At 35.4% G+C, this 19,806-nt stretch overlaps 1 protein-coding gene across 16 annotated transcripts in view; it reads right to left on the bottom strand.

Annotated features, from left to right (window-relative positions):
* Positions 1 to 1,286: 1,286 nt before the first annotated feature.
* AKAP11 (A-kinase anchoring protein 11) overlaps positions 1,287 to 19,806 on the bottom strand; it is a 45,331-nt gene continuing 26,811 nt past the window's right edge. For 12 of the 16 annotated variants that reach the window (XM_074815608.1, XM_074815624.1, XM_074815620.1 and 9 more), the window contains 5 exons: positions 17,466 to 17,621; positions 13,294 to 13,407; positions 12,477 to 12,523; positions 9,854 to 10,014; positions 1,287 to 5,679 (listed from right to left, as the gene is read on the bottom strand). In XM_074815608.1, the coding sequence (XP_074671709.1) occupies positions 5,533 to 5,679; positions 9,854 to 10,014; positions 12,477 to 12,523; positions 13,294 to 13,407; positions 17,466 to 17,621 (625 nt within the window). In that variant the 3' untranslated portion in view covers positions 1,287 to 5,532. The remainder of the gene's footprint in view (positions 5,680 to 9,853; positions 10,015 to 12,476; positions 12,524 to 13,293; positions 13,408 to 17,465; positions 17,622 to 19,806) is intronic. The other 4 variants (XM_074815617.1, XM_074815619.1, XM_074815621.1 and 1 more) reach the window with 4 other exon arrangements.

Below are 19,806 nucleotides of genomic sequence, written 5' to 3'. Positions count from 1 at the left end.
GCTATGGAGCGAGAGGAAGGTCCAAGTAACAGCAGCAGGAGCTACAGTAGCATACATGTTGGGCGAAGCCTACGGAATAGCTGGAGACTTAACTCTCAATTTAATACACCAAGGTTAAACAAAGTGCATGGATACTGTTCTGTGGTTGAATAAAGCCAGCCAGAACCAGACTGCTGAAAGAAAGAAAAATAAAGTCCAGGCAGGAAGAAAAAAGTTCAGACTAATCTTCCACATGAATACCCTCTTCTTTCCCTTCACAAAAATCTTCTTTTTTTGTTCCCAAACTCACCACCCATCTTTTTTTGGCTGTAAAATATTTTAAGAATAAGTTAAATGTTTACTTGGTTCAGTTAACATACATTTTCTACATGATTGAACGTGAGGCACTATCCAAACAAAAAAGTCTTTGAAACAGATATGGTAATGAAACAAAAGAATGCTCCTTTTGGAAGTAATCTCAAATACTACAGAAACATCCTTTAAACAACCATTGCAAAAGTACTCAGGGATAGTTGCGCACGTTTACTGGTTTAAATGTAACTTCAGCAAAAATTTCCTAATTCTTGAAATGAAACCCAGCTGAGATTAGTAGATTCACAACATATACATCAAAAAACATCAAGACAGCTATTTGCAATGGCAGTATGTCTACACCTTAGAAACCGTATCTGTGCACAACATCTCTGCTCAGCATTACTATTTTGGGGTACTTGACAATATGCTGTTTGGTAGATTTCACAAGATACCAAAACACTTGAGGATTGTGAATAAGCCTATAAAACTTCATGTTTCTTACAACATTTTCATTAGCAGTATATTCTTGCATTTGTCCAGAAGACTCTAAAGCTGGTTTTTACACCGATTCCCCAAATACTGCACAGTGTGCCAGAGACCAACCTCAGTCCACACACGGAAGCATCACGCCAACTTCCCTAACCTATTTTCCAGGCAAGACAGTGCTGAGGTAGACTGGTTATTACATCCTACTTGTGTTGAGATATTAGAGCGGATTTCTTGCCCAGTCTCTCCTCACAGAATCCATGCAATGCTTTACTTCATGTAACTGGAACTACGGGTTTATCTTTCCACCCATACGGTAAAACATTGTTCTTGAATTCTTCCTGGACACCAGTGTAATTCTGTAAGAAGTATGCCATCTACTGATGCACTATTTACTATACCATTCTTCAAGCACCTTCACACAACCACTGACCAAGACCATTCTTAGCTGTGTTAAAAGAAAAATAATATTCCATGAATTTACAAGAAATGACAGTGCTCTCGAAGCCAGTGAAATGTTTTATTTTAAGCCACTGCTAAAACAAGGACAAATTTAGTGCAACCGGGAGTTCATAATCTGAAAACTGAATATAGTTAAATTACTAAAATGGCAAAACTCATCACCATTATACAGTACAAGACCTTCATATTCGTTGAGTACAGTTACATAAACATTTATAGTTATTCAAACTGCTTTTGGTACACAATGGCATCACTAACTGGGCTGTGAATTACTGTAACACTGCACAAATAAGCAGCAGTTCCAGCAAATTATAATAAATTTTAGTATTAAATACTATTCAGACATTACAACAGAATAAAGGCCCTCTAAAACTACAACTCCAGCTATACAACAGGAATGTACAAAGATGGTACAAAATAAAGTGACTACAGTGGCTGGGCTCTGTACTTGCCTCTTCAGAGCTCAAGTACAGTAAATGCTCAACAGTAGTGGCTCTTGCTAAAAAGCCAAAATTCTTACACTAAATTCTGAATCTGTTCCTGAATCTTGTATTTTTCTTTGCAAATCAACTGTGTAAAACTAGGGGGTTTTGCGCTGGTGAGTGTTTACTACTTACTAGTGTTCCCATCTCCAACAATATGTGGCTCTTTATAGAAAAGGTCCCAGACAAAGTTACATTAGAAAATGTAACGTTTAAAATCTGATACCATTTTTGAGAGACCTAATTAGTCTCGGAATGTGGGTTGCTGGGTTTTTGGTTTTTTAAAAAGCTTACATAATCTTTTAAAAGTCAAGAACAAAGATACTACACAAATTGCATTCAAGTATATGGTCTTAGCTACTTTTTCACATCCTTATTTTGAGACAGCAAATCCTCTTTAATTTTAGCATGTGGGTTTGAGTTTTGTTTGGTTTTTATTTATGGCTTTATGCATACTTCTGTATTATTTACGCATCCCGTTCTGAATGTTTAAACTTGTTTTAAATATGGCCACTTTTAATTGTTAATTTACAGAGGGACTATTTTCAAAGTGCTTTTTCTACAGTATCTTACAAAACATCTGAACACATCTTTCAGAACACTGAATGTATTTACGAAATGTTTGAGACAGGGTGTCTTCTAGAACAATAATAGCATTGTATATATTTTCCTCAACTTAAAAATGAAATTACCAAGTCAGGTTTCCCATATAGAAAAAATGCAAGATGAAACAACCTCTACCTTATTATGTCTGTTTATAAAGCAGAGTTGTCTAGTTTAAATGGACCAAAATGTGGCCCTTCATGTTTTTACAGTTTTCATTTACACTTCTGTATCTGTGGTCAGGAGTTTTAAATAAACTCAGTAATAGCATAATTTAAGACTTGCATTAGCAAAGAACAGCTTTCTCACTAATATGGCAGACAGCACCAGTTAGATGCAATCAGAGTAAGGTTTCCCAAAGATTATTAAAATTATTAAATTACAATAACTTTGCCGGGCTAGTTTAATGCCTTCCCAATTTTGATACCCAAGGAGAAAAGTCAAGTCATCCAGAAAAAATTTAAAACAATTTGCGTAGAAAATCACGGGTTTTTGTTTAAGTAAAAATGAAATATTTTATAACATATTTTTCTCATGTACGATTTGGAAACTATGCTACTTTCCTCAGAGGCTAATAAATCAATCTCTTCCTCAATAGAACACTAATCAGTAGTTATGTAATGTATATGATCTAGTCTGAAAACAAGATTCCATTTATTAAAATAATTTTTAGTGCAACTATTGTCTGCTTAACTGTAAGCTTTGGGAATCACACAATCTTCTGCCTTTCTCCAGAAAATTAATTAAAAAGAAAAACCACTTCACCAACTTTATAAAATTCAACATACTTAATCAATCAGTTAAAAAAGGGCTGCTCCTGGGGTGTTGTTTTGCTGGGTTTTTTTCAAGTGCTTTGTACATTTACAATGCCTTCAATATCTTTCTCAATTTGGTTTTGTATTCTCATGTCCTAAAATTCCACTTGGTGAGAATGCAAGGGTCCAAAACCCAGAGCAAAATTTAGTCCTGAGGCACTGGTTTTAGTATTTTATTTTCTTGACATTTCAATTTTATAGGTAAATTTGTACATTATTGCTGTTTTAAAGGGAAGATGTTACAGTCAGAGAATAGTTTCAAATTTTTGTCTGAAACAATGTCAAAAGTCAACCTTAAAAAAAAGGAAGAAAGGAATATGGGGGATGGGGGGGAAAAAAAAAATCCAGACAACTTTTATACAACTCTTAAAAAATATTTGTCACTAGCTCCATCTTCCAAATACAGGAATTAAGATAACTTTCCCCCGCCCTGCTCTGGGCTCTACAGAAAAACGATTCCTGACGCTTTGCATTATATTACCTGTAATAAGACAAAAGACCTTGTAATGGTTTTTGATCTTTCTGTCACATGACATACATAGATCTTTCATTCTGTGAAATGCTGTATGAAGTGAGGTAATAAACTACAAGCATAATAGAATTTTAAGTTAGCAGTAAAAATTTACATTATAAGTTCATACTGGTGAGATCTCATGCACATATAGATACATACACATACCTATGTGTGTATGCATGTGCACACACATATGTGCACATACAAAAACATTAAAAGTCTTTAACTCTGTGAGAAAGGTAAACTTTGTGAGATCCAAGGCAGAAATACAGATGGCAAATGAGGACTAAAACAAACCAGGTCTCTGTAAAAAGACCAGTGGAACGACTTCCTGAAACATAAGGACACTGCAAGGAGAGTGCTCTTGAGTTTACCAGTGTGACACATCATTGTAATTTAGGAGGTAGGGGAGATCAGAATTGTACATACGCCATTAAAATGCATTAATAGATTTAGAGACTTCACCTCTCTGTATGGGATCAAAAACTTGCACACCATATCAACAGTATATTTTTTCTATGAAAAAGCTATTAAGATTCTTTTGTTCCTCCAAAACAAGTAAGACTCCATGATTCTCTTGCAAATGGTACGAGCTTTGAGGTGGCAACCTTATAATTACCAGCACGTGCCTTTTTCTCTCAAAGGATGTGTAAAAAAACAAAAGCCAAAAAAGCATTTTCAAACCACAGGATACGTAAAGGTCCAGATTTCCCTTCAGACAGAAAGGCAAGTCAGCAGCACTGGTGAGAAACCTGATCAGACTGCTAAGAAGACTTGATCAAAAGTGCCTTTAAAAAAAAATTCAGTGAAGGTAGTTAAGAAAAATGAAAAATCAATTTGCAAGAAATTTCCCCTTTATGTTTTAATTAGCTTTCTTTACTAAACACTTAAGTGCTCACTGAGTAACAAAATTCTCTTTATTACTGAAAAGAAAATTCATACATGGAAGCTAAGATCTAAAGAATTAGACGAGTCAAAAAGATGGCCAAAATCCTCAAACGAAGTTTCTATCTGCTACTTCTAACACATCTATGTGACAGACTAACATACAAATTCTTTGACACAGAATTAATGTCACAGAAGTATCTGCATACAAAAAGCTTCAGTAAGAACTTTAGCAATTTAAACTTGATTGGCAAGCTTCAGGAAACCTTGCTGAAGAATTATGTATGAAATGATGCTCAGCTACCCACTCTGCCCTCCTACCAAAAGTTACCATCTCTATCTATAGTAGTCAACAAAAGGGAACACGTATTTGCACCTTAACAATTTCAGAGCAGACTCTCACATTTTGACATAAAATTAAACTTGATAAAAGTGGCTGTGAAGCCGGACTGTATTAAGGGGCTGCTTGGTCAGGTCACAATTTTCTTCCTGGCAATGGTGCCCTTGGGCACAGAACACCTGGCCATCAACAGTAATCTTTTCCATTGTCTGCAGCAAGGTATTTCAGAACAGATGTTTGCAGAACATCAGTGCTCTTAGTCCCACTGTGAATACAGCATACAAACAAGTGGGAAAAAGAGCCATCCTGGCACAGCGGGAATCCTGAATAACATGCCTGAGACCATCTCCTCTGAACTACTATCATACACAAGGGATTGTTTCATAAATATTTCCATGGTCTGAACACAGCAGTAAATACAAGTTATGCATGGGTGGACAATACCGATTATGGACTGAATAAACACACCATGTGCACAGTATCACAAAGCACAGCACAGCTATTTTGACTTTCATCTCAAAGTCTTTTAAATGCTGACAATTACTTGAACATTCATTGGTTGAATTTTACTTTACATAACTGTGTTCTATCTCTGTTTCTATCTCCTTTCAAAAGAGGAATGAAGTGAAGTGTGTTGCATCTTTGGATTGTTCAGACATTTTCCAGAAGCCAACCAACCAAAGACTTATTTAGAGCTGGCTCTCCGTCAGACGCTTTCTCTATCATTTCACAGTATTTCAGCACTGCTTGCAAGAGATCTCCAACTTTCCAATCTCTTTCTCGTAGTCTTCTGGAAAGCTAAAGGGGAGACAGGGGAACACAGAACAAAATATTTTGACTGGTACATCCTGATTAACAGTTACGAAAGTTATTCTTGAAACATTAGCTCATAAGAGATCAGTTGTAATGAGTTAATCGTTATTCCCACATCTATAAAAACAAAAACTTCCGCAAGAATCAGGCACTTTTCTTTAGGGCAGTTTTCACAAAATTTTCTTTTGGAGGCAGTGACATTTTCAAATGATGTGGTGCCACAGGTATGAGGGCTGTGGTTCATCAAGACTGCAGAAAACAGGAAATTCTGAACACAAGATTAAGACATTTGCCACCCCTCCCATGCCAATAATGCACATATAAAAAGACAAAACTCAGTCTTAATAAAAGGATGTGGATTTTCCTTTCACAATATATAGTGTGGTTTGGGTGGCACGGATGCTACCCTCAATGAAAACAGTGTCTTCAGAGCTGGGAAATTATAACATCTTGGGGAAGAGGAAAAGGTGAGGGTTAAGTTAAACTACCACTTGGGAGAAGAGATCAGTGCAGCTGAAAACATTTTTTTTGCCCAGGGTCCAAGCAAAAATTCTTCCTTTGCTTATGTGTCAAGCTCAGCTATATATGGGAGAAAGACTACCCTAAGACAAGGATGAATTTGCCAGTTTGCCCAGAAGTAAAAAAATCTTTTAGTTTAAAAAAAAAAAAAATCCAAAAAACCACAACACAACAAAAAACAACACCCTCACAAACAAACTTTATTCTCTGTAGCCTTCTGGACAACTGTCTATGCTGCATTTAGTAAACACAATTTATATACTTGTTCTTTGGAACTGTAGAATTATATTGCCTTTTAGAGTCCCTACCATGACATTCTATACATTAAGTTTTAAAAAAAGTCATTAACAGCATTCAGCGAAATACCTTCCACAGCTACAAAATTAAAAATTCATAATGTTTCTTCTATGAGACCTGTCAGATTGCAATATGAGACTCCATTAAAAATACCATGGTAAGATGACAGAGCTGGCACCTGGCTTCACTAATCTCTCTAATTTAATTTAGAGTTCAAAGTTCAGTCCCACTATTTCTTTAGCTGACTGATCTGTTTCTTACTGTCAGAGAAGTGAAATATTGGAATTTACTCAAAATAGACACCAGGAATCCTAAAACAGCTAGATAAGGCCTGATTAAAAATTGAATATATATGGTTTTTTAATCCAGGCACTTGCATATCCATGCTGTCAGGCTTCTCAAAGAAGTCAAGATCTATTCTAATTTACTGGTTTCTTGTTCTAGCTCCTAACAAATGTATTTTGTTTCATACTTAACTTTTTTCTGCCTTGCTAAGCATAACATGTATCCTTAAGTAAGAGTTCATTCCCAGTTGCAGCAAGTAATACCTGGCCTGATACACGCTAGAATGCTATTTTTGTCTTTTATACAGCCACATCGCATCATTACCCTGCTGCGATCAGCTAACACAAGCCTTTCCTCCCTTCTAGAACCTACCAACCGCTTGGTGAAAATTACTGTTTTCAATGTGATCTAAAGTCCAGGTTCATTCCCCATGTAAGTGAGGTACCTTACCAAAGTACCCTGTGAGATGATCAAACCCCATAGCTGGTAAGAGACCTGTATATAGAGGTCAGTTTAGTTTTCTGCTGGGCTGCAGTGCCCTCTAGAGGTGCTTGTCTGGCTTTACAAGTGACAGAACAGAATGACTACGCCTAATTTAAGACCCTCAGTTTGGGTTAGAGATCATTCCAATTGGGAAATGGGATGGAATAAAAAACAGGTAATCCTTCTCTGCCCCCGGGGAGGGGAGGGAACAGGATTTCAATTCATTTTAACATAACTGCGTTTGGAGAACTAAAAATTAATCTATAAAACTGACTCAATTAACTATTGTAACATTTTCAGGACTGCATGACTACTGCCTGCCTGAAGGTCTTATGTTTTATCTTTAGGTGTCAACTCAGTATCAATCTATGACTGAAGTGTCAAGTAGAAAAACACTGTAATATCTTAGGAGTGCATACATAATAGACACTGCTATTTTCCAGAGTGCTCTTCACAGTATATTCTCTTATTAAGGCAGCTAGAGTGATGTTCAGATACACAGCCAGCTAATAACATCTTCCCTGTGTGTTTTCATGCATTGGCTCAAATAGTAGCATCACAACTTTGAAATCTACTAAGTCAGAGCTGGCCAAAGAATGGGAGACTTGCAGGAATATTTTTTTTTTAAAAAGGCACCTGCCATCCATTCTTTGCTTACATTGTTATGTTGCAATGTAAGATTCAGGTCTCTCCCACGTACACACAGGTTACTCTTAACACTTGTGGGTCCTACCACTATTCTGCCTATTTGCAACACTGCAATTCACATATAACAAGCATGAAATAGATGGATAGATCTTCAAAAGATGCCAAAAACAACTCACAAGGTCAGAATGACTGTAGTCACTAAACCCCACTCATTCACATCCAAAGAACTTCAACAAACGCTGGGCCAGACATATGAGAACAGAAAAAGTGAAGTATTTTCTTTTTCATGTTAAGACACTTATAAACCGTAAAAGGGAAGGAACACATGAATATAAGGATTAAACCCAGCAGTTGCGAATAAAAACAGAAATGGAGAAAAGTATTCTCAAACTGCTTTCTAGTTTATGAAAGCGTGAAGCCCGCTCCTAAGTGTCAGAACTGATGTACAACAAAACATATTTCTGAAACAATTCTACATCAAAACTAACAACCTCCAGAAAAGGAGCATAGGGGATATATTCCAACTTATCCAAAAAACATTTCCCAATTTTCTGGATTACTTAAAATAAGAATGCAAGACTTCCTACCCTCGAGATCGAATACATATACTATACCGTTACACACGCAAAAGAAAAACAAAACTAGCATTCTTTTTCTGGACTAGAAAGTGAGAAGCCACTCTCAGGAAAATCCAGCCCAGGTACAATCTGGACTGACCTCTAGGTACCTTTCACACTCTTAAAACAAGTCTACAGTAACTAAGCACCATAGGTGCACACATTCATCTAAGTTTGAGAGTCTATTTTGTCATACTGACGTCTACCTCCCAGTCACTCTCCTTTTCTGCCAAAATGAGGATTTGAGCTTTGGAAAGAACCAAGCTGAAGACTTAATACTAAATTCTGGAACCGAGAGCAAGCTTTTCCTTCCTTAATACACTGATACATGCGTTATTTTTGCCAAGATCTTATTATCAAAAATATACTAATGACATCACATTAATGCTTTTTCACATTACCAGGTCACAAAATAAGAATCTTTAATAATTTATCATTCCTATCAACCTCATCATTAGAGACAATGCATACATATCTGTTAAGTTAGTCTTTCAGTAGCTAGGTAATGTTAAAATAATTCTTTGGTAGAAGATTAAAAAAATAGGTCAAATGTAATAAATGCCAGATTACCATGTGCAGTTTGGTGTGTAGCCACAAAGGAATAATTTTTATGATTTTATAGGATAAGAAGATGGAAACACTCAGGTCAGTACATATACCAAAATTTTGACCCTTCCCTAAGAGACACAAATTGCTACAGCCTAATTCTTTAAAATTCCGCTTTCTCTTTGGTCACATATTAAATTCGATCTATAAAACCAAAATAAAGGTACCTAAAAACGAAACAATCTTTTTGAGCCTTCTTTCTTAATAGCTTTGGTTGCAGTTGCTTACAGAATAAAAAACATACTTAAATTTAATTAGAATCTAAACTTCTTTCTGATAAGAAAACGTGCATTCACTAGGAAAAAAACCTGCAGTAGAACATTTTAAGTTAGAAATTAATTTGCATGACCAAGTTCTCAGGAAGATTTGATTCATAGACAATTAAATACTAAGTAAAACATGCTTGAAAAAAATATATTTTCCACTAAAAAAAATGCCATAGTTGTATCCTCTTTGGAATAAAATAAGGAAAATAACTTATGAACAACTTAACTCAGCTTTGAGTAATACTGTTTTATGTATGGTACATGCACAGGCTGAACACTGTTTCACTTTGAACTCTCAGGATTTAAATAATGATTTTCCTCAACAGCAAATACCTCATTATTACTGAGGGACAAATAAAGTAGTAGCAGCTAGTGTTATTACAGCAAATGGAAATCAAGCAGATCCTTCCCCACCACCCATCAAACCCAAGTACTTACAAAGACAAATTCCCTTGTAGCAGTGTCATGAAAGTGAAGGTCAGACACCTCCGTTTCAGAAGCTGCTAGCCACTGGAGTGCTGCTCTGAGCTGGGGGTCCACTAGATTTGGTTCCAGATCAATATTCACTATTACTAAAATCTTTCGTATTTGCTCCAAACCTAACATTAAAAATAAAACAATCAAATCTATAGCTTCAAATTGTTTCAAAAAAGTCTCTGTAGTTCACTGTTTAGACTATATTATCTTAAAAACCTCAATTTAGTACACACAGATAATATGAAAGGAAAAAATCATGCTGGTCTGAAGTGTTTCTTTACTTTCACATAAGGAAGTACTGTTAACCCCATTTACAATTGCATACAAACATAGCTGGGTATTAAAAGACATCTAAACTTTAATGTATATTCCAAATGATGAGGAATTTAACACAGCCTTTCATAATCTGAACAGCAATGGCTCTCACATTGTCCATCAGTCTTTTCCATTTCCAATTGCTATTTTTTGCTATGCCTTCATGTACTAAATTTTTAAAAAGTATGTATTTCAGAACTCTTTCTTGTACAGACAGACTGATCAGACTGTCTCTTGAGTTCTTCCAAAACATAGTGCTGTTTTTACTTATCCATTTTTCCAACATTTCCTTTACAGCATGAGTTCCAAAAACTAGGACAGTATGGAAAGAGTAGTTGCACTAGTAACACAGAGAAACTGCAGTATTGTCATCTGTTCCCACGCTGAATTTCTGTATCCAGCTACCACAGTAATCCTTTGTCACACTCTCGGAACCAACTAAGCATAGGTGTAGTGCTCTCCAATTTGTTCGTGAAGTCTCTACATCCAGACTACTGGACTTAACTCTCTAGATACACGGAATATATTTGCAATAAAAACATATGTTGACATGCAGTTTACCTCAATCTCATTACTCTTCCAATCAAGCTTATGAAAATTGAGGTACATAAGGTATTCATTCCTAACTGGCAAAGTTAAGCATGATGAAATTGATTCCCCCAGGAGGTAAGAGAGAGAGAAAATGAACTAGTAAAACTGTCAACGTAAGTGTGTTTTTGGTGGATAACAGAATATTTGTCTAGGAGCCCCAAAATCTAGTATCATAATAGGAGAAAGAAACAATTATATAAAAAAAAATAAAAATGTATGACACTTAGTGGATGGAAAGATTGTGGTAATTTATCACTGGGAAATTTGATCTATTTTTTAGTTTTATAAAACAGATGTACATTTGGTAATAACAAGGATTTATTTCAAATTTGGCGAACAAGGCGCAATCAGCTTAGAAAAAGCCAGACATTTCTAGGTATGGCATGAACAGAGCTTCCAAATGTACAAGACCAGGTACGAAGATTTTCTACCTAGAATACTATTTAAATCATCCTACAGTGAAAATACCAGAAAGAGTCTTTTCAAAACAATAGTGAGATGGTGAAGAAATTAAACTGGAAAAATTCACTCAAAAATCCTTAATACGGTATAAAGCAGTCTGTTGCACTTCAGGAGACACCTGAACTGTGTACAGAAATAAAATTGAGCACTATTTTAATTGAGCAATCTGAGCATTTGAGATGCTACAATTTTTTGAAGTGGAGATCAAAAGAAAACAATTGTATATTGATAACCTAGATGAAACCTACAGAGCAGAAAATATTTTCGTTGTAATTACTCTGAGGAAAAAATACTCAATAATTTGGTTTAGTTTTATTTCCTTATAACCTTACAGTCAGATCTGATTTTTAAAAAAAATACATTAAGAGATGTGGTTCATTTCCATACATTTTTCCATGAAGGAAAGAAAAAAAAAAATAAAAAATTAACCACACATCTTTCTGCTTACATCAAGACTATTTAAAGATGCGCAACATGGCTGAATATCCTCTGTAAGTGGGCAGCAGAGTTTTCTTGAAATGCTTATTTCATCTTCAGAATATACCCAACACAAAGAAAAGCTCTTGATACAGCTTGCTCTAACATCAGCTCATCTTTAAATCAGCCTCATACACTCTGTATTCAGGCTGTTCTCATCTGAGTTAACAACCTCTGGCACTTCAATCAGACTGGAACCAGTGCAGAGATCTTCTATGAACCAGAAAGCTCTGACAAGATTCTGGATGGACCTTATTTTACATTTCACTTAGAAAGAGATTATAGCAAATATATCAAATCCAAGTTTTTTCACTGTTTCTCGTGACTCCTCTCCCAAGGCTAACGTGGCCAGTTTGAATAACTTCTTTAATATCTCAAACACAGCCATACAGATGCATTGCCATGGCTCCTTATCAAATATTTTACACAGAAGTTATTCTATGCACATAAATTTACACTTTCAACAAGCTGATCGGTTTGCTACTTTATGTTATTAAGTACATGTGTGAGCATCAGAGACTAGCATTTCCCAAAGGCTGTAAATTTCAGTGCATTGAGAGGTATATGTAGGGTACTAATCTAAGAATATATTCTGACAGGTGACTGATATGCACTGTGATCAATAGGGATAATAGGGCTGTCACCCTGTTTTACAGACTACAGAAGAAAAGAATTAACAAAATAATTCATGTGGAGTGCACAGGTCAAGAACAGTAGCATATGCTGGAATTGACATTACCTTCTACAGCATCCTTGGAGTCTTCATCTTTATCTTCTGATCCATCACTGTATTTTAAAAATAAAACAAAAGTATTAAAAAAATCCAATATATGCACAATAAATGTAGTCAGTCCTAAGACTGTAATGAAGGTTAAAGGACAAGAAGATCATAAAAGAATTAAGAAGTGATCATGAAAAGAAGCTTTGCTTCTCACACCATTTCATGTTGCAAACAGATTTATCATCAACTTCACAAGATTTCCTCTTAGGGAAAGAAGGGAGAAGAGAGAAACAAGAGAAGGGTGTTAAAAAGACGGACTGTAATACGAAGACGTTTTAAAATAAGAAGAAAACTTACTGATTTTTAATTTAGGAAGACAGTTTAGTTTTGCTTCCTATGTGAAAAAGTTGAGCCATCTTATGTCACAGGTATGAACAGCTATAAGTTATTCAAAGCTGTAAGTCATAGTGTTCTATAAAAACCAATTACCAAGCAATTTTGAAAGTTTCCAGAAGCTAAAGGAAAAAACAGAAATCCTATAGGAAGCAAGCTCTAGTTTGCATGAAAAAGTAAATCTAAAGACTTGTAAAACTGCAAGCAAGAACATGCACAAAAGGGACCTTTCATTTTGCAAGCAGAACACATTCATCAGTTTAGCACAGCAAAATTTAACCATTCAGTATGGATTAATGAAAAATCATATTGTGATTAAGTGAGAAGAGTGTAAATAATGTATCAGCATAAAAAATGCACTGCATTTTTATTTTCCAAAATGATGATTTCATGCATTAATTATGAAGAACCCATCTGGTTTATATTTCTCATCTCAACCAACCTGTCTGATGTTGGAAAGGATAAATTCTCCTCATACATATCCCCTTCTAAACCAAGACTGCTCCAGCTACTGCTGTTACCATTACTGCCAGGAGAAGAAGAGAACACAGCTGAACTAGAAAAGAACAATAGCTCAAACTAGAACCTCTATTTTCCTTTGAGCTGTTTTGTCAAGACATTTAATGCAAGAGCACTGAAACTGAACAGGTTTGCAGGAACAGAGTACAAACCTGATTGCCAGTGCTATTCAGAGCAGCAATGTGCAAAATACTGCAAAACTGCTAAGTTTCAGTACACAGGTGAAAATATTAATTTGTATCATTAATTTTCCAGATCAGTGCTAGCAGTAATTCTATCCTCAGGTATAAGCACATTGCTCGTTATTTATACAAGCTCAACAATTTCAATATGATTACTTATAGGAATATGGATTACAGATATAATATTTGCTTAAGGACTAGCTAAGAGTTCATAAAATTATATATTGTGAAGACAACTGCATAAATAAAATCCTTCCATCTCATTCCAGAAATCAAGTAATGACCTTCAACAGCCTGATGAGAAGGAATTCTTAGAGCAAATTATTTTAATTCTGAATATTGTTCTACAAGCCAATCTTTTATAAAATCAGTGAAAACAATACTAAAAAGATTACTTCACTCACAGCTCACAAACATACTGCATTTATTCCATGACTACATTCAAGCCAATGCAAAGAACTGAAAAAATTGAGCATGTCCTTACACAGGTACATTTTAAGCATTATAATTAGCAGAGTTTGTTAAACCTGTGCTTATGTAAAAGATTGAGCTACTCATATAATTAAATCTCTGTTCCCCAACTTCATACCGCCCCCAGAGCATGTCTGGAAGTCTTCTCAGAACAGGATTTCAAGATAACCTGCATTCTTTGAGAAAGCTAGATTGTCTACTATAGATGCAATAGCAAACCATGAAGTAATTTCAGAGAACAACTGTTGCAAAATGACACTTTCTTCACCTAAGTTTTGTGTGTCTGTTAAAGCTCTTCTTTTCCACTCAATGCAAATAGTAAAATTTAAAACTGCAAATGGTATAAAGAAACACTTCAGGAGACAGACATTAATCTCTTTCAAGAGCCTGCCAGTAGAAGGATCACCTATCAGTGTTCTTTGCTTCCTAGTATGCCTGCTTGGATCCTAATTTCAAATCAGTAATAGCAGGTTAGTAAGCCTGCAATATGAACACATCCTAACAGGAAGAACAAAAAAAAAAAAGTTGCAGGTGCTTCATTCAGCACATTGTTGCCTATTTAGACTACATGTGCAAAGAACAATCAAACAGTTCTCTCATTATGCAAAAAAATAAATAAATAAATAAAAATTAAATGGCAGAAGATTCCAAAGAAACCAACTTGATTTGCACAAACAATGCAAACCTGGTCTTAAAAACATTTCTCAAGCTTCTGTGTGAGACTATCACAGTATATATGAAATACCAAATTTGGTTTGAATTACAGGTATAGAAAAGATTTAATATAGCCTACTGATAACAGTGCTTTGCACTCAAACTGCCTCTTCCACTGAAAGTTACAGACACGTAATGTAAGTGGAAGTAAAAGCTGCCAGTTCTCAGACTAAACGAAAAAACATTTGCAATCTTAACAGAATGACCTCGTGCATACTGCTATTCTGATTAGGTAAGAGGTTAATATGTTTTACAGAGGTCAAACTTGGTCTGAAATAATTATATATATTGAACCATAGGATTACAATGCATGGCAATGTATGAGACGTTTTTGTAATGTAGCCTTTGTTTTGTTTTACGATGCCAAATTAACAGTCTTGAAAATAAAGTCCTGCAATAAACAAAGGCATTATAATGCTTCTATAATGCTTCATGCAGCTCTTCAACATGAGCCAGCAGAAGAATTACAAGAAATCCTTTCAACTTTTATATATATACACACTGTATATGTGGGAACTATAACTCAGATCATCTGCCTTGAGATTCTGCATTATGTACATACAATCGAAGGCAACGGGCTTCTGCTCTGAATTATAACCTGACCTGGATGCTCCAATTCATCCCCTGGAAAAGCCTGTCTATGTCTATACCTACACATTAACTATAGAGAAAGCTTATGACTATTTTATTTCTATATTCTAAAGTTGCTAACTTTAGGCACGCAAAGCAGAAGATACAAGCACTCCCCTGCATAAACAACTCTACCAAGTCCACTAAAGAACTTTCATTCCTATTTTGATTCAAATGGAACTGCTTTTGATAAATTTGATAATTCTTTCCAAGCTCACTTGCTCTCTTGTTTACACATCGTTTAATCTTCTGTGAAGTACTGAAGTACAATTTTTATATTGATCTGAGACACAGAGGGCATGTTCCGTTCCAACAGAGTTACTACAAAAAAATGTCTTTTTTTACCTGAAGTAAAGCAAAGCAAAGCAAATTGAGCTGGACCACTGTAGCTTGTATTGCTGTATTGTTTTCTGGGGATTGTGATCCTGTGTTCCAAAAAAATTTCAACTATCGTTAATGGAACTAGGTTTATCATTATGAAGATAATTTCCAAAATGTCAGCTAAAGGAGTTTCAAGTAGCAATATCCACTGAACACTGCAAACAGCCTGGAAAATACTGGGAGAAGAGAGAGGTCCTCCTTCACCAAGTAAAACTTGCTTAATGGTCACTATGCCACTTAATTATATTGTAGCAGCACTATAAACAAATTGGTCTAATGATATCTAGTACCTCAAAGATCGCACAAGCAAGACTGCTGACAGTCCCGTAGACACAAGGAAGCCACTTCCATGAAGAAATAGCTGCCAGGGGAGCGATGCTACCAGATAGTACATTTAAATGTTTCAAATTGGCATGGTTTACATATAATCAGCACAATATTTTTTAAACAGACAGCTCTAACCAAAAGGAAAATAAAACACCCAAGAAAAAAACCAACAGAATCCCAAACTTTCAACTGTTGTAACTGCATAATGAATGCCCCCTCTATGACTGAATGGCATGTATGGATGGCATCAACTAACCTGTGTTTTATTCACTATTTGTAACTGCCAATATGCTGAATATTCTTCCTTCTACTCTAATTTCATCATGTAACTTGCTCATTTTCACTCATTCAACAGAAAATGCATTATTAAAATAACTTTAAGGCAATGTGTTCTCTTACAAAATTATCCAGTTGTATGAGTGACAAATTATAGTAATGGTTTGATTAAAATATTTAGTTAAGCAAAATATGAAAAATATTGCAGATATTGAGTGAGCAATTTCACTTTGGCACCAAATAACCTATTTGTGTATTACATAAGGAAGCATATCTCCTGTATTTTCTTTAATGTCAGTGATGCTGGAAGTACTAACTAAAAAGAAAAAAAACCTCTCCCCCATTTCTGCTATTCTTCAACAGAAACGCTGAACTTTCTACAGTAACGTAAGTGGCATATCAATCATAGAAAACTAAGTTTACTCATTCCTCACATTACTTATATAGAAGCTCAGGCCACAACTCTTAATATAATTCTCCCTGGCAACAGGCAGGGACATTGCAGATTTTTAAAATTCCCATTCTAATCTTAGTTATCAATCGGGCAGGGGAAGTGTAGTGAGAAGCTCTGTGGAAAAAGTTACCACCCAGAACAGGTAAGTTCTAGTATTATACACCCGTAAGTTCATGGTTAGTATTATGTAAATAGTCCACCAGTATCAGTCAGAACAGCTTATCAATTCAAGCCCCAAAAAAGACAAAAATTGCTGTTAAAGCTCCTCATGCAAATTAAGATCATATTACATCTTTTCAATAATAGATGAATTTACATAAAACACATTCTCGATTAAGTTTTAATATTTCAGATGGTTATTTTTAAAATGCCTGCATCTTTTGCTAATACTTAAATTACATATGTGCAGTTTTACTTGATGTGGCTCTGTGACAACGCACACTCCACATACTTTACAGAGTGTATAATATGAACAGCTGTGGGCAACAACATTTTGTAAGAACACACAAACATAGTATGAGGGCCACTTTTAATAAAAGAGTCATTGTGTGTTGAAGACAAAATAGTCTCTTCTCCCCCAGCCCCCAGGAGAAAACCACTTGATGCCAAGTTATGTGATGTCAAGATAACTGTTTAACTATATAACATGTTTATAGTTACCTGTCACTGAGGTGAAGAAAACTGCTGCTCTCATCAGGATGTTCATCTTCAAAACTTAGATTGGACCAACTCCCAGTGCTATCATCACCAATGCTAAGACTCATCTGCTGGCTAACAATAGATTCAACAGAATGAAATCCTTCTCTTCCAACAGAGCTAAACAAAAATTTAAGACAAAAACATCACTGCATTTCATGCCAATCTGTGTTAGTTCATTTACAGCAATTTAACACCATTTCAAGGACATTAAATTCAAAGGAAAAAAAAAAAGGGGGGGGGGGGGGGAGATGGAGGGTGATCCATTAATTTGTATCCTATTCTCAACACAAGAAATCGAGCAATCAAATCTGAAATTTCAACAGGCTTAGGTCACAGATTGCTATTTGGAATTCTTTCACTAGAAGACAAAGGGAATGGCACAAATAATTCTTTCATTTGGAAGATTATTTGCTCTAAACCATTGAAGGCATTGCAGCCTTACAGTCTGTATATCAAGGTACACATTCCAAGCAGAAGACTTACCATTTTTGAACTTGTTCACCGTAGGACAGTTTGGCTATTTTCCCCTGTCTGCTTCTGGTACAACCAGATAGGGGGTCTGCTACTGTAGGCAAAGTGCTTAAGTACGTGCTGCTGTTTAAAACGTTAGGACTCCATTTTTTAAAAAGGTATTTCTGTAGATAAAGCTTTGTCTTCCTGATTCAAGAAAGTGTAGCAACACATGACTTGTACAGAATTTTTGCCTCAGGAAATAATTTTTTTTATCCAAAAAACAATCAAGTAAGTATGGTCAATAAAAGCTAGTCTTTAAAAGACACTTCAAAAGATCCAATTTGATAAAGAAGTTTGAACTCCTTACAAAAGAGTTACAATATGAGAACATGCAGTTAATGAACTAATTTTCAGGGGCAAACTGTGGTTATCTATATACAGATGAAGTGGTAGAAAGTTCAAGAAAAATTATCATCCTACTACTCCCATAGCAAGCAGCCACTGTAACATTCACTATTTAAAAAGCCAACCTTAACCGCATCACTGATAACACTTTGCTCCAGTGACCACGAATTTGTGCAGACAAATATGCAGCTTGATTTGGCATCCATCTGGGTAATAAAAAGGTTATTTTTTCCCCGTTTTCAGTTGTACCAACACTAACAGTAGTTCTTTTCACCACACAAGGCAGCTTCTCAAGAAACATATGCATTACATATCATACATTAGATAACAACATAAGAAACATTTATAGATTTTGTCATAGAAAAACTCAAATATCACCTCCTTGTCACAGATAAAATACTAAACAGTATCTCTGTGAACCCTGCATTTTATTGCTGCCATATTCTAACTAGAAATTTTAAATAATATTATTAAGAAGTGAATCAGAAACAAAGTGTCATCTTTGATACTGTAGGTATAGAAAAACATGACTTTTTTTTTTTGGTCACACTCTGTCGTGCAGAGCACCACAATATACATCGTATGAGCACTTTTATGCTGCTAGTATGTACACATTTCATATCAAACCTTGAAAAACTTAGTTCACTCCCTCTGTGGCCTTTAGCCACTGAACATATAAAAATCAGTTTTATTATTCATCATGATGCCCCTCCAGAAATCAGGAAAAAAAACCCTGTAGATAGTGTGAGGAATTCACACACAAACAAAAAAAGTAGGACAATAAATATTACTATAAACTGGAAAAAACAACGTGGTAAAGGTTGCTCTTGGACCTGAAGAAGAGGAGGTTTCAAGTCACTCTGATTACTGCACAGTCCGATTTAAGAAATAGTTGCTGTTTGCCACAGATACTGTGGCATGTATTTCCTATTTATAGGCCTAATAAACAGTATATTAGCCTTTGCTAAATACACAAGAATTTGAAAGTCAGTTCCTTGTCTACTGTATTACTATTTCATAAGCTAAAGTGTTTTAGTAAGTTGTTTTTTCTTGAAGTGAGGGGTTGTGAGTTTTTTTCCAATAATAGGGACACCATCACAACACAGCCGTAACTAAAATAAAGCCTTCACACTATAAAGAAATGGCTAGTTTGGCCAGTACCAGTTGTTGGTCCTACTGACAAAAGCAATTCTATTCTTTAGCACAGAAGAAATATGGATAGGGAATAAACCTGGATTCTGTCATGGCTCACAGACCAACAAAACCCATAAGGTCTTCTATTCTCTACTGCAGGTAAAAATAACAGTATTTCAAGTTGAAGTAGTAAGTTCTACTTACTAGTCACCTACTTGAACGTATATGTGCTGATATATATAGAAACTTTGGTTTCAAGCTCCCACAGGTGGAAAAAAGTAATTTTTTTCTAGTTCTGAATCATTTAAGT

This window comes from Strix aluco, chromosome 2 (genome assembly GCF_031877795.1).
Source record: "Strix aluco isolate bStrAlu1 chromosome 2, bStrAlu1.hap1, whole genome shotgun sequence".
Taxonomy (NCBI): Eukaryota; Metazoa; Chordata; class Aves; order Strigiformes; family Strigidae; genus Strix; species Strix aluco.
This window is presented reverse-complemented; position numbering and strand designations above follow the sequence as displayed.